The sequence below is a fragment of the Coenobita brevimanus genome, chromosome 63 (genome assembly GCF_032717465.1).
Source record: "Coenobita brevimanus isolate Jiangsu-jjx chromosome 63, ASM3271746v2, whole genome shotgun sequence".
In the NCBI taxonomy this organism is placed as follows: domain Eukaryota; kingdom Metazoa; phylum Arthropoda; class Malacostraca; order Decapoda; family Coenobitidae; genus Coenobita; species Coenobita brevimanus.
Genome location: NC_137016.1, coordinates 28,108,561 through 28,124,253, shown reverse-complemented (window position 1 = coordinate 28,124,253; position 15,693 = coordinate 28,108,561). Strand labels below are relative to the sequence as shown.

At 42.0% G+C, this 15,693-nt stretch overlaps 1 protein-coding gene across 1 annotated transcript in view; it reads right to left on the bottom strand.

Annotated features, from left to right (window-relative positions):
- PIG-N (Phosphatidylinositol glycan anchor biosynthesis class N) overlaps window positions 1-15,693 on the bottom strand; it is a 216,271-nt gene that overhangs the window by 41,827 nt on the left and 158,751 nt on the right. Inside the window, exon 10 of the mRNA XM_080276011.1 lies at window positions 3,326-3,525. Within this exon, the coding sequence (XP_080132137.1) occupies window positions 3,326-3,525 (200 nt within the window). The remainder of the gene's footprint in view (window positions 1-3,325; window positions 3,526-15,693) is intronic.

Here is a 15,693-nt window from a genome sequence, read left to right as displayed (position 1 = left end):
TGTTTTGGCGCTCCTTGTGTGTCCCGCAGGGATATTCATACTCCGACAGACTTTGTAAAAATATTTGCCAAAAATCAGTTATTAGTCCTAGAATATTATAATTAAATATGCATATGGGACATACCTTTAGCTTTCTCCTGAGATGTTTGTTGAGCCTTCGTCAAGTACCGTAGGACTTGTGGAGACTTCTGAAGTTGGGTATCAAAGTCTCCGCTTTACACTTCCCAACACCCCGTAATATGATTACCACAGCCTGATATTATCACTAGAAACACTATTCTATGATTTTCAAATAGTTTGGAATCCATACTAAAAAAAAAAAACACTGTGAAAGCAATGAAAATTACGAGCGTGTACCAGCTTCCCTCTTGCGCTCGTTCGCCGCTGGTATTCTGTCATTTATTATTCATAAAAACACTCATACTTTATATTTCTATTAATATATAACACTTATATATATCTGCAGTCTTTATCCATAAGTTTCCTTCAGTAATTGTAGTGTATTGTCATTGTAGGCATTCAATTTCTCTTTCAGTAAAATACGTAGCATTCACTTTCTCATCCTGTATACTAGCATTGAGAGCGAATCTGTCACTTTCGCTTTCATAACTCATTGTATTCATACATGCTAGAGTGAAACTTTCATTTTCATTACTCCTAGTATATATACTCATATTCTTATATTACAGTACTACTCATTTACATTTCTATTTACATTCTCTATTTTATTTACATTATTTACATTTCATTTTATTTACACTATGTTACGCACTGTCACTTGCAGTAACTTATAAAACTATTTTGCACTGTTCAGTTATATTTACATTCATTGCTTTCACTTGCTGTTTACACTTTATTTACACATTATTTATATTTCAACTTGCACTGCTTTAGAGTCACCAGAAAGATGGTAGTCATTGTCCATCATTATCATTGATAAATTAGCCAGTTCACATTCCACAGCAGTCACTTAGCCCTTTACCCCTTTCCACACGAGGTTTAGTAGGGGCAGAGGTCACAGGGCCCTTTGCATGGGGCTAAAAAGCGGCGGAATTGGACAGGCGCAAATCTGACGTGGTTTCACCTTGTAAGACGAGAGTAAACTGAATGCTGCTGCCTAGGGGTAGTGAAAGGCTGCCACTGTCAATGTGGTGACAGCTGCTAATATATACACTATGAAATGATTGGCAGGAAATCTAGACAATACATAATAAATTAAGTAGTTCCAGGTGAATGTAAATATCACTTAAGCTTCTCCCTTCCTTTCATATATATATTTTTATTTCGAGAATAGATTATACGGCATATTTCAAGAGGAAATTACCAGGGGAAATTAGCGAACGAGTGAATGTGAGGTGTTGTCAGGTGATAATTAGCCAATTCCAGGTGTATGGCACTATCAATTACCTTATTTCTTTTTTGTATATATTATTTTGTATAAGAATAGGGCATTGGGCTTATTTCAATGGATGAAATCAGTGGAAAATTCAGGGGAAGATTTGCTTAGCGCAGCGCGGCCGGGCAGGCGAGAGCAGAGGGTAATGGGGAGGGGTAGGGAGGGGAGTCAAGAATGGGGAAAAATGGCTAAATTGTCAACAATGGATGGGAGTACAGATGAGATTAGGAGTGCTGACTGGTGTTGGACATTGGCAGTACTGATAGATGATACAAGCCACCACTTGTAAGCCCGGGAGAATTCAAAATAACACAGACTCACAAAAGTGATGCCCCGCGGTATGATCCATTGTGCACGAGTGTCACGAAAGTGATGCCCTGCAGTTAAGGGGTTAACAATGGTTATTCAACGCTACAACCTTAAGCTCCAAAGTGATCCTCTTATTCTTGAAATGAAGCGGTGGGGCCATGATGAAACAGATGAGCAAGAGCGGGTCTTGCACGATGCTAAAAAACATTGTGACTTGACTTGAGAGACGCCGTGAGGGGAGGGAAAGGGCTGGAAATCAATCAGCCATCTGGTGGTGGCTTCAGATACTACCATTCTGAACGGGAATACCATTTTTCCCTTGTTTTCACACGATGGTAGGAGCATATTTCGCATATTACATCCCCCCCCCCCCCCCGAGTCAAGTCTGCACATTAGGTGTTTTGCATATTGAGATCCCACATATTGGAAGACCCCACTGTTCTTCAATTACAGTGTTTCACAAAATGTTAATGCTACCCACATTCTTAATTTTCATATTTTGACCCATCTTCTTTAATGAGCTTGACTTGTTCAGGAGAAGCACATGATATTCGTGAGCATTCTGACAACCTTACCCAAACAAACACGATGATACGCAAGGATAAGAATACAGCTATCTAACATATTACTGTAAATACAGTATGAGACTGAGTGCTGTCACAAATCATGTCAGATTCTGCTCTCTAAAGAAGGTTATCAGTGATCAAATAATGTCTTAAGTCATAAAACATAAAAAATTCATTCATTCATTCATCATCCAATCCTACATTGCCCCGTGAGGAACGCAGGACCCCAGGAGTAGGCAAGTTGGTCCTGACATTTAAGATGAGAGTGACCAGCCTCACTCATCCCTGAGTGGCATCACATAAGCAATAAATCCCAACCATCCCTTGGATATAAATCTTCACCACCTCAGTCCAACTGGAGTGCCTTAATTACCCACTAAACCATCAGGTGCCAAAATTTGGTTATATGGTTACCACCCAGTGTAGTAAATCGTTTCCTGGTGTACAGGAAACCATTTGGCTTGTCACTCAGTGTAGAGTCACCCACAGGCTGATGGAAGAAAAAAAAAAATGTCTGGATGGCCACTGAATCAGATTTTAATGAGGGAACACATTTCACAAGTATCCATTTTCTGAAAGTAGTACACACCGATATGAGCCACCAAGCTATGAGCACAAGTTTTTTTTAGTGATTTTCTGGAAATTATTGGTTGCATAACAAATCTAAAAATACTTTACGAAGGTATGGTAATAGAATTCAGCTTCTAGACATTTACTGTACTGTACTCACAAAGCTTGCCTAAAAATTTCTGAACTAAAAGTGTTGTAAGTTACCATCAATAACAAAGTATAATAACAGTCTTGTCTTATGAAATTTCTTTTTGGCTTATATTACAGAGCATAAACTTATGAAAACACTGATGTATGGCTTATACCATTAAAACAATGACTGAGGGGATACATGGGAATCAGCTGAAAATAAAAACTGTGCCACGAAGTCTTGATGTACCCTTCACTGCACTTGATATGGAAGTGAAAACTGAAACTCTTATACAGTACTGTACTTTGTGGCTGTGCATTAATTAAAGTTTATGTTGCATTCTGTGATACTAACACCATGGGGTAATAAGCCTCCTTCCCAACAACTGGCATATAAGTAAAGGAGGCAAGGAGGACACACGCTCCAAACCAGCCCAGCCTCAGGGAGCGCTCCACTGGGCCTCTCCCTCGACACGACCCTTGCAGCACTCCTGGCCACATGCCAACACAAGCCAGACCCACTGACAACGCACCTCGTATGAAGAAGCCAGCAACCTGCACAGGATAGGTATAAAAAGACAAGCTTGGAGTGAAAAGGATGTAATACTAACAACAGGACCTGAGTATGAACAAAGCTTGCCTTAATCCTATACTCTGGAACTGGGTGTCAGACAACAAACATAATGCCTGAGGCCTGATCAATATTACAGTATCTACTGATTAACATTTGCAAGTCTTACCAACTGTAGGTACAAGTGAGGCAAGGAGCTGCAATTTAAAAAGTACCATCAAAAATTACTGTACTTCATAGACCAAATACACTTAAATCTTAATGCATGCATTTTACAGTCAAATACTTTACTAGTATTGTGGGTAACTATATCCTGCTAGGAGTACAACAGAACAAGCTGTTACTGGTTACCATGAGTTAGAAAAAAAAAAAAAATAGCAAAGCAACAATGAACAGAGTACTATAATTATTTTAAGAGTAATTACTGTATTTCCCACCACTGAATGTGCACTGATGCATAATGCGCACCCATGACTTGGCAAGGGATATTCAGGGGAAAAAAAATTTACTGCTTAATTTTCTAATTACAGTAAACTCTCAATTATCCGGCACAATTCAGCCAAGCCCAATGCTAAATAACGTGAAATGCCAGATATTGCACAGTGCTCCCCAGTGGCTAAATACTCGGCGTCCAGCCGGATACTGCATTACTATCTGTCTCGACCCTCTATCCTAAAAACTTTCTCATGAGTAAATTATGAATATTAAGCACAAAACACAATAAAGCACACCTACCTCCCTGCTATCATGCCTAATTGGTTATGCAACTGCGCGTGATAGCAGAAATACATGATACCTGAATTGAAGAATCATTGGGAATAATTATAACTGGTTACTGGGTGGCCGATCTACACTCAATCCTCGTAAATCGCGGCAATTTGGGTCTGGACCACTGCCGTGATTTACGAATTCTGTGATTTATGAATAATAACTCATGTGAAAAATTAATTTGGGTCTTGACTTTGGCCAACCCACCCCCACAACACCCTACCTACACCTATCTAGGTACCATCAAACGCAAACATACAAATTTAGGAATATTCAGTGCATGTATTAAATAGAAATAAGCCATGTTAAGGGATCTCACCTTAATCCTATGACAAAATTGTTTACGTGAATGGAGTGGGGTAGTGTTGGGGGAAGAACTTAGAACCTCTCAGCACTTGTTCTTCCCAAACTCTTTTCCCAGCTTTGAAAACTTCTCTCCCCTCTCAACACGACAAATGAGCTCCAAAAATTGACTGTACAACACCTGCGGCAGTTTCTTGATGCCATACTGCTTAGAGCGCTTCATTGGGGGGTCAGAAGGGGCCATGGCAAGTAGGAGGCGGGGGGAAGTTGCACAAAAAAGGCAGGTAACTCTCATACTCAATGGCGACGGTCTGCAGTGAGCAGACTGGCGGGACAAGAACAACAATAACGTGGCAGCATTAGTATGCACATATGCCATCAGGGACGCACGGTGACTGGTTGTTGGGTCGCGATTTTCAGTTTCAATGCAGCGGTTTACGGTTCTCCTTGGAAAAGGCCCACTTGGGTGCCTAGGTCCGCGATTTTCGTGACTTAACAGTGATTTAAGGTTGCCAGCAGTCTGATGGCCACCTAGCTGTGATTTACAAATCCGTGATTTATGAACAAGCGATTTACGAGGATTAAGTGTACCCCTGGGGGTAGGGGAGTTTTTCAAGAATACTCCCCCAGTATCCCTGCTTGTCGTAAAAGGCAACTAAAAGGGTTGGCGGAGGGTTAGTGCCCCTCCCCGGAAAACAACTAACTAAAAAGACAAACAATAAGCCTAAGACAAGGACTGACCAAAAGATGACGACCAAGGACCGGACAAAGGACATGGTAATTGGAACGTGGAATGTAAGGGGAGCGAATGATGAGGTTAAAGAGAGAGAGATTGTCCAGGTGCTTGAGGGTGCGAAAGTTGATGTATGCGGAATAACTGAAACGAAATGGAGAGGTGAGAGAATGGGAGTATGGATGGGGTATATGTGCAGAAGTAGGTGAGAATGAGAGGGAAAAAGGAGGAGTATGTATAGTTGTGAGTAAAAGATGGAAGAGGAGCATAAGACAGTATGGATCAGTTGGGTCAAGGATTGTGTGGGTAAGATTGAAAGTTGGAATACAAATGTGGGCGATTGTGTGTGTGTGAGTGTATGCGCCAACGCAAGATCGTGCAAGTAGAGTGAGAGAAGAATTCTGGACAAATGTGGAGGTGTGCATGGAAAAGTATGGAAGGAATGAGAGAGTGTTTTTGATCAGTGATATGAATGGTAAAGTAGGGAATGTGAAGGTGAATGGAATAGTTGGTGACTGGGGTGTGCCTGCTGAGATAGATGAGAATGGCAGAACATTAGTGGACATTTGTGCCGGGAGGGGGTTGGTGATAGCCAATACCCTCTTCAGGCACAAAATGATCCACAGGTATACATGGCGAGTGATGAGAAGGGTGGGTGGTGAACTGAATGAAAGGAAGGCAATGATTGATTATGTGTGTGTGGATGAAAGGATGCGAAAATGTGTAATGGATGCAAGAGATTATAGAGGTTGGGGGAGTGGACTTTCTGACCACTACTTGGTGGTGGCCAGAATCAAGGTCCAATTAGGATGGAGAAATAGAAGAAGGGAAGGACGAGAAGAAGGAGTATTTGTAAGGAGAGTGGAAAGGTTGCAAGAGGATGAGAAAAAGGCTGCATATAAGAGAGAAGTGGAGGAACAATTAGGCAAATATGAATTGGAGTAGATGGGGGACGTGGAAGGTGTGTGCAGGATATTTACAGAAGAAATGTGTGCAGCATGTGATGTGGTGTGTGGGATGAAGAGAAGACAGAGGGGTGTGCAAGGAACAGTGTGGTGGAATGAAGAGGTGAGACAGGCTGTGGCACAAAAGAAGAAAGCATACAATGAATGGATGAGAAATAGGGGCATGGAAGAAGTTGAGAGAGGGAAGAGAGAGTTAAATGTAGAAAGAAAGAGAGAGGTGAAAAGATTAGTAAGAGAGAGTAAGAAGAGAGCGGATGAGGAATTTGGAGGGAACTTGAATGTAAAGTGGAGGGACTGTAAGAAAATGTTCGGGAAAGAGGTGAAAAGAGCAAGACAAGGTGGAAGTGAAGTTAGCAGGGGAGTGAAAGATAAAAATGGTAGATTACTAGTGGAGAAGGGAGAAAAAGTAAGCAGATGGAGAGAACACTTTAAGGAATTGTAGAACATAGAGGATGGAAGTAATGCGAGTATAAGTGGCTGGGGAAAGGCTGGGAGAAGGAGGGAGGTGAGAAGACAGGAAGAAATCAGTAGGATAGAAGCTGTGGAAGCAATGAAGAAAGTTAAATTGGGTAAAGCCCCAAGAACTGATGGAGTGTGTGGTGAAATGCTGAAATATGGGGGAGAGATAGTAGTAGAATGGATGTGGAAAATGTGCAGATTGGCCTGGGAGGAAGGTAGAGTCCCAGAGGATTGGAAGTCAGGTATAATTATTCCCTTGTACAAAGGAAAAGGGGAAAAAGAAGTGTGTGGTAATCATAGGGGCATTTGTCTTCTTAGTATAATAGGAAAAGTGTATGGTAGGATACTTACTGACAGAGTTAGAAAAAGAACAGAGGAATTAGTTGGAGAAGAACAGGGAGGCTTTAGGAAGGGAAGAGGTTGTGTAGATCAGATATTCATTCTTAGATCTTTAGTGGAAAAGTTTCTAGAGAAGGGAAAGAAGTTGTATGCGGCTTTCATGGATTTGGAGAAAGCATATGACAGGGTGGATAGACAAGGATTGTGGAAAGTATTAAGAATATATGGAAAAGATGGGAAGTTGTTGAATGCTGTGAAGAGTATGTATGATGGTGCTAAGGCTGCAGTGCGTGTGGATGGTGAACTGAGTGAATTTTTCTCTATGAAGGTTGGGTTGAAACAGGGATGTGTCATGTCTCCATGGTTGCTCAATCTGTACATGGATGGGGTAATAAAAGAGGTACAAGGTAGGGCAGTGGACACTGGAGTGGCCCTGGTGAGAGAGGGTAGTGTTTGGAAACTCCCTGTACTGTTGTTTGCAGATGATACTGTGTTGTTGAGTGAAGACAAAGGAGAGCTAAAAGGGTTGGTGGATGAGTTTGGGAGAGTGTGTAAGAAACGGAATCTAAAGGTGAATGTAGGGAAGAGTAAAGTGATGGTCTTTGAGAGAGGTGAAGTCAGTGAATGTACAGTGAGGTTGGATGGTGAGGAATTGGAAAATGTGAGTACGTTTAAGTACCTGGGTAGTGTAATGAGTAAGGATGGAGGTTTGGAGGGTGAAGTGCTTGAAAGGGTACAGCAGGGAAGAAAGGTTCCTGGTTCCTTGAAAGCAGTGATAAGAAACAGGGAAGTGAGCATGGAAGTGAAAAAGCTACTACATGACAGTATTGTGATACCAACTCTAATGTATGGAAGTGAAGCTTGGACGTTGCTGGAAGGACACAGGTCAAGAGTGAGAGCAGTGGAAATTAGTTATTTAAGAGGAGCCTGTGGAGTCACATGGAGAGACAGGCTGACAAATGAGGATATAAAGGAGCATTGTGGTGTGGATGTGGATGTGATAGGAAGTGTTAGGAGGAATATACTGAGGTGGTTTGGCCATGTGGACAGGATGGCGGGTAAAAGACTGACGAAGAAAGTGTATGTGAGTGAGGTGGATGGGGGAAGAGGGAGGGGGAGGCCGAGGATGAGATGAAGGGATGGGGTGAAGAGGTATATGAGAGAAAGGGGTGTGAGTTGGGAGAGGGGCAGTGAAATGGCGGGGGACAGGGCGACGTGGAGGCAATTTGTTTGTGGCCACCCCAAACGGGATTGAGGCGTCTGGCAAGATAGATAGATAGATAGAGTGTACCTACATTTTTTGCCTATTTTACCTCTCTTTGCACATCCCTTCTTACCAAACACTGCTCCAACATGAAAATACATAACATTCACAACATTATAAACAATAAACAGACAACATAAAAGACCATCACAGTTACCTTTATGAGGATGAATGAAAGTTTGGGTGGTCTGAACAGTTCCAAGGCTTGCGGGTGGGTTAATGGCCACCATATGCCTCGCTGGCATTTTTGAGCATATGTAAGGATCTTTCTCTTCTTCACCGCTCTTGAAAGTTTCGCTGCCTTACGCTGTGTGATAGTCTAGGGTTTCTTGGGGGGTTTGTTGGCCATTGATCTCACAAATAAAGTTTATGGTTCACAGCACACCACTTTCACCATTATCCATGCGGGGATGTGTACATGACTGAATTGGTGGGAAAGTGGGCCAGTCACAGAGCAAGGATGGTCAATGATGTAGCACCAATCAGCTGAGCATGCCGCACGGCCTGGGCAATTCAAATCCACCGAGGCAAACAGCCAAATCACCTAACAGCCTAAACAACATGTGTGCGTGATAAAGCGTTCAGGTGCATGATAGCATAAAGATGGCAAATTTTGGGGTGTGCGTGATAGCAGTAAACAACGACAGCAGAATGTATGATAGCATGAGGGTGGGTGTAATGATACAATACAGGTGGTCCCCGTTTTACGATCACTCGACATACGATTTTTCAAGTATACAAAGGTAGAAACTGTAATTCGAAATTTGAATTCCGATCTTTCCCTGGGCTTGTGATACACAGTACAATACTCTGTGATACTGGCCAGCAGCAGCAAGTGAAGTCCCAGTCTGCCTGGGCGGTCGCTAGTGTAAACAATCAATGCTGTACAGTGTTCTGTGTTGCCAGTGCTTTTCTGGATACCCCCCTCCTCTATCTAAATTATGTTTGGTGCATCCATCATGTCTACAAAATGCCCATCTGTCTCTCCTGCTACTGGTGAGAAGAGGAGGAAGGCAATTACTCTTGAGATGAAACTCAAGATAATTTCCCAGCATGAAGGCGGCAAGCCCATAGGGTCCTGGTCGTTTTGGACATACATCATTTAGGCTGTAACATCGAAACTGGCAAACAGCCAAATCACCTAATAGCCTAAACAACATAACATAACATAACATACCCTATTTGGATGTTACAGCCTAAATGACTGATGGCAGAAATGACCAGGACCGACCCAGTAATGGTCATTGCACATGAACATGGACTTTTGCAATCAACTATCTCAGTACACTGCTCAGTATATTACATGAGATATTCAACACTTGATTATAAAACAGACTTTGTGTTAATGATTTTGTCCAACTGTTGGTTGATGTAAGTGTTATATGCATGTTAAAGGTAGGCTTGGCTAGGCTATGATGTTCAGTTGGTTAAGTGCATTTTCAACTTACAAGATACAGTAATCCCTCATTTATCCAGACGTGCAGTACCTGGACGTGTTCATTATCCAGACACTGGACCTTGGCTCTATTAAACCATTAACAGAATTTACTTGCAATTATCCAAACATGAAAGTCCTGCAGACCTTTGGCCAGCCAGCAGACATGTTCAAACATTTGGTATTGTGGCTGCTAGGCTCTAGCCGCGAGCAGGAAATAGGCTGTAACGCACAACCTGAGCTAAAATGTCTGTCCATCCCTGTACTGACTGGTCAAAGTACCGCACTGGTCAGATCACCCCCTACTAACCTCCAGCACCCGAGTAATACCGATCGTAACCCACAAGTGGCATCAAAATGTCCATACGCATCCCCACCGAATGTGCAAAGTCACGTGGCCACTGGGATTAGTCTTTCCCAACTGCCGCCACGCACCTAACACAGACCGCAAGCCATGAGTACATGTTCCGTGACAGCGCCTGTCCGCCTCTGTACCGAACATGCAAAGTCGCCCGGTCACTGGGAATTGTGTTTCCCAACAGCCACCACGCACAGTTTGCCACAAGGGCATGGGATGTAATTCCATCTTGTGCAGTGTGTGTGATAAAAGGGTGCATAAGAGAATTAGTGGTATCAGAGGTAGACTGCGAGATAATGCTGATTTTATGTGTATGGCGTGCCGGGGTGAGCAGGTGGAGATTGTCAGGCGTGAAAGGATTGAACTTGCTAGTGCATCTCTTGAGTGTGTGGAAGAGTTTTGTTATTTGGGAGACATGTTGTGTGCTGGAGGTGGGGCTGGAGCTAGCTCTGTGGCTAGGGTGAGAAGTGGTTGGAAGAAGTTCAGGGAGCTCTTGCCTCTCCTGACATTGAGAGGACTCTCCCTACGTGCTAAGGGGTCTTTGTATGCAGCATGTGTTAGGAGTGTAATGCTGTATGGTTGCGAGACCTGGGCAATGAAGGGGGAAAATATTCGCTGGCTCAGACGTACAGAAATGACAATGATTAGGTGGATGTGCAGTGCATCCCTGCGTCCAAGGACTGGAGAGGCTGGGTTTACGATGGAAGAGTTGAGAGGTAGGATGGGACTGGAGTGTATTGGTGTTGTGATGAGGAGAGGTAGATTGAGATAGTTTGGACATGTGGAGAGGATGGGGGATGATAACTGGGTGAGGAAGGTGAGAAGTGTTAATATTGGGGGTGGGGTTATGAGGGGCAGACCAAGAAAGACATGGGACGAGGTCATTAAGTGTGACCTCAGGGTTAAGGGACTGAACAGGGAGGCTGCAATGGATCGTGCAGCATGGACAGCCGCCATTAGGTGACCAAGGCCGACACATGCAAGCATGTTGGAGCCTTTAAAAATGAAAATGAAAGCGAAAATGAAACGAATATATACATATATATATATTCTCTATATATATATATATATATATATATATATATATATATATATATATATATATATATATACAGTATATATATATATATACAAAATATATATATATATATATATATATATATATATATACATATATATATATATATACACAATATATATATATATATATATACACAATATATATATATATATATATATATATATATATATATATATATATATATATATATATATATATATACACAATATATATATATATATATATATATATTGTTACGGAACAGAGAAAGATAATGTACACTTTAAGTGAGAATACGAAGAGTCACTACTATCCCGTAAAGTTCCAGGTTCAAAACAAAAGAGTTAGGTAAAATTACAAGTTAAAGTTTAATGCTTAAATTAACAACAAAACATTCAGGACTCATAAGGATAATGTAATGGCAAATAAACAGGTTAAATATATGGTTAACTGCAATAGCCTCTATTAACACGAAATTAGCAAGAGTAAATTTATCTAAGTCAGCCCTGATGAAATGAGATACCAGATAATACTCAGTGAATGCCAGATAAATAATTACAGATACAAACTATTATCAAAAATGACTGACATAAAGAACCCTACATGAATTACAAAAACTTCACTAGGCCTACAAATTAAACTTATGCTATACAGTACAAGAAAAAATGCAACAACAGTTATACTCAAATTACACACAGCTGCTAGATGGTTGGAGACTTCTTGAGCACTCACAATAATAATATCTGTACAGGGGAGGACAGAGATGTGAACAAAATGAGGAGCAGATCTAAGTGGCAATGATGCAGAGATTAAGCTCATTATATAGGGGCCAGCAGAGCCTGATACAACTTGTAAGAGGGACGCGCAAATGAAGCCATGGGGACAGACAGCTGAAAATCCCGCACTGAAACAACAGAAATGACGACTTACTCTACAATAACGGTAGAAGGGGGGGGACTGAGGCAGAACACGCTCGTGATCAAACATGCAGCAACTGTGCGTTAAAATTACACAAAGGATGATGAAATCATAGGCTATGTAACACCTCCCCACAAAGAAAAAAGAAATTTACAAAGGAAATTTCTTATTACTCTAAAACAATCTGTACATGGCATTACAGAACATGCAAATGTCTTTCCTAATGTTACAAAACATGAGATCTCCCTAGCACGTTCAGTCATAGGTACTTGCCAGTATCCCTTTAACAAATCAAACTTACTTATGTACCTAGCCTTTCCGATCTTGTCTATGCAATCTTCCACGCGAGGGAGAGGGTAAGTGTCTGTTTTGGTTATCTGATTAACACGTCTGTAGTCAATGCAAAGCCGCTGTGACCCACCTGGCTTAGGGACCAGAGTGACAGGAGAACTCCACTCGCTCTGACAGGGCTCAATCATCTTGTGGTCCAACAGGTAGCCAAGCTCCTTCTGGATGAGAGGAACTTTCACTGGGTTCACACGGTAAGGGAGGCAATTTAATTGGCTTTGCGTCTCCAACATCGACATCATGCATCAACACAGTGGTTCTTCCTGGAGTGGCACGGAACACTTGCGGGTACTCCTGCAGTAATGCCGAAAACTCCTGCCTTTCCTTGGGTGGTAGATGAGAAAGCTTAGTCTGGAGATCATTCATGATATCAGGATTCTTCCCTCAAACTATCACTCAGGCTCATACTGCATGGGAGAGCTTCACTTGCAGACTCGGGTGGAACAGCTACAGTGCAGACTGGATTATTTTCGTCCCGCCTGTGATATAACTTTAGCATGTTGATGTGACATAGTTGCTTGCTCTTTCTACGATCTGTGTGTGGCGATGACATAGTTGACATCACTGAGTTTCTTCTCCACGAAATAAGGGCCACTAAACTTGGCTTGAAGAGGTTGCCCATGAACTGGTAGCAGAATCAAAACCTGATCTCCTGGCTGAAAGTGGCGTAACCTGGACTTCTTGTCATACCAAGTCTTCATCTTCTCCTGAGCAGCTCCTAAATTCTCTCTCGCCAGCTGTAAAGCAGTGGACAGCCGTTCTTTGAAATTCATCACATACTCCAGCAGGTTGACGTCATCTTCCTCCGACAGCCAGCATTCCTTGAGTAGCTTAAAGGGTCCTCTTACTTCATGGCCAAACAGTAGTTCAAAAGGTGAGAAGCCCAGTGATTCATTTGGAGATTCTCTTGCAGCAAACACAACGAATGGAAGACCTTTATCCCAGTCTTTCTGATGTTCCAAACAGTATTTCTTGAGCATCGATTTGAGTGTTTGATGGTATCTCTCCAATGCTCCTTGGGTCTGGGGATGGTAAGCTGAAGACGTGATCTGGGTGATGCCCAACTCTTTCAGAGACTGCTTTAAAACGTTTGACATGAAATTACTTCCCCGGTCTGACTGTACCTCCCTAGGCAGACCAAACTTTGTGAAGAACCCCAGCATTTCCTTAACCACGTTCTTTGCTGAGATATTTCTAAGTGGAATGGCTTCAGGATAACGAGTAGCCATATCAATCATGGTCAACACATAAGAAAATCCTGAAGAAGTCTTAGGAAGAGGGCCCACAATATCCACCAACACACGGGTGAAAGGCGCCTCAAAAGGAGGAATGGGAACTAGAGGTGCAACCTTTTCGGTCTGATTACACTTCCCCACGACTTGACAGGTGTGACAAGACTTACAATACCAGGAAACATCCCTGAAGATACCTGGCCAGTAGAAGTGTTTCAAAATGCGTGCCACAGTCTTCCTCACTCCAAGGTGTCCTGCCAAACTGGTATCATGAGCCACTCTAATGATATCCTGCCTACAAACACGAGGGATGACAACTTGATGTACAACCTCCCATTCACAGTCGGCTGATGCTGTTGGGGGTCTCCACTTCCTCATAAGTACTCCTGACTTTACATAATAACAAGTAGAAGCACCGGCTGGACTCGTCTTCACTGTAAGCAGAGTTAGCTAGACCTTTCAACTCAGGGTCAGCAACCTGCAACTCAACCAACTCTTGACGAGACAAATTATCAACACTACGGGGTACTGCCTCATCTGGTGAGTGGTCTAAATTAGCAAGAAAAGTGTCAGCTAGGATAACATCATCATCATCATTATCCTCTAAATCACCAGTAACTTTAGACTTAGCCCTAGTGACAGCACATGCAGGGAACACATCAGGGACATCACAATCCCGGGACACAGCCACTGGCTCACTAGACAACTGAGGAGCTGGACACACTTGACTTCCACCAATATCATTTCCAAGTAAGAAAGTTACACCTGACATTGGGAGTGTCTCAACCAACCCAACCATAACAGAACCATTAACAAAACCAGACTCTAAATTCACTCTGCACAGAGGAACAGAGAAGTAATTATTCCCTACACCTTGTAAGATTACAGTTTCATCAGAGGAATTAACATTAGAGCCTAGAACACTGGTCAGCATAAGGGATTGGCAAGCACCTGTATCACGATATATTTGAACTGATTTCCTGTCATTACTGTCCAGAGGACTAACAAAACCATCAGACAGGAAATTAGCACATGAACTCTTGAGAGTGTCACCATCGTTACTGCTCAAAAGAGGAGCTCCATCATGAGAATTTAAGTTACCCCTCAAAGCAGGTTCAGTTAACTCAGTTAAAGAATTCTGGGAACTCTCAAGAGTGGACACTAGACCAACTGACTGAATATTTAAAGACTCCTTTTTGTTCACATCACGCTGTCTCCTGAAACATTTCTCCGTAGTATGACCAAGTTTACTACAATAAGTACATTTACTTTTCTGAAATCTAGAGGTGAAGCTGGTATTTACTTCCTGAGAAACATCATCTTTATTTTCTTTCCTGTTACCTGTACTCTGAGTAGAGGCAACGTACTTACTCTCAGCTTTCCCTTTTTCTCTAGAATATCTCTTGTGAGTGAGAACATACTCATCAGCTAAAACTGCAGCATCAGACAAATTATCTATTCTTTTCTCACCAAGATATAGGCTTACATCTTTATAAATACACCTTTTGAAATCCTCCAGCAAAATCATCTGCTTAAATTTACCAAAATCAGAATCCACATTCTTAGAATTTAACCACTACTCTAACAAATCTTCTTTGATTTTTGCATACTCAACATGGGATTGCTTATCTTGCTTGTAAGTTGTCCTAAATTTTACTCTATAGGCTTCAGGAACAAGCTCATAGGCCTTAAGAATCAAGCTCTTAACTACATCATAATTATCAGACTGATCCTGAGGCAAAGATGCATAAGTTACTTGAGCTTTACTGGTGAGAACAGTTTGAAGGAGTACTGGCCAATACTCCTTAGGCCAATTAAAACCTGTAGCTACCCTCTCAAACAACTGAAAATACTTTGTTAAATCAGATTCATTAAAAGGAGGGACAAGTTTAACATTTTTAGCCACATCAAAATCATCAGAGCTAGATGATCCAGTTCCACCTTGTTTCATGCGATACTCATGGTCTGCC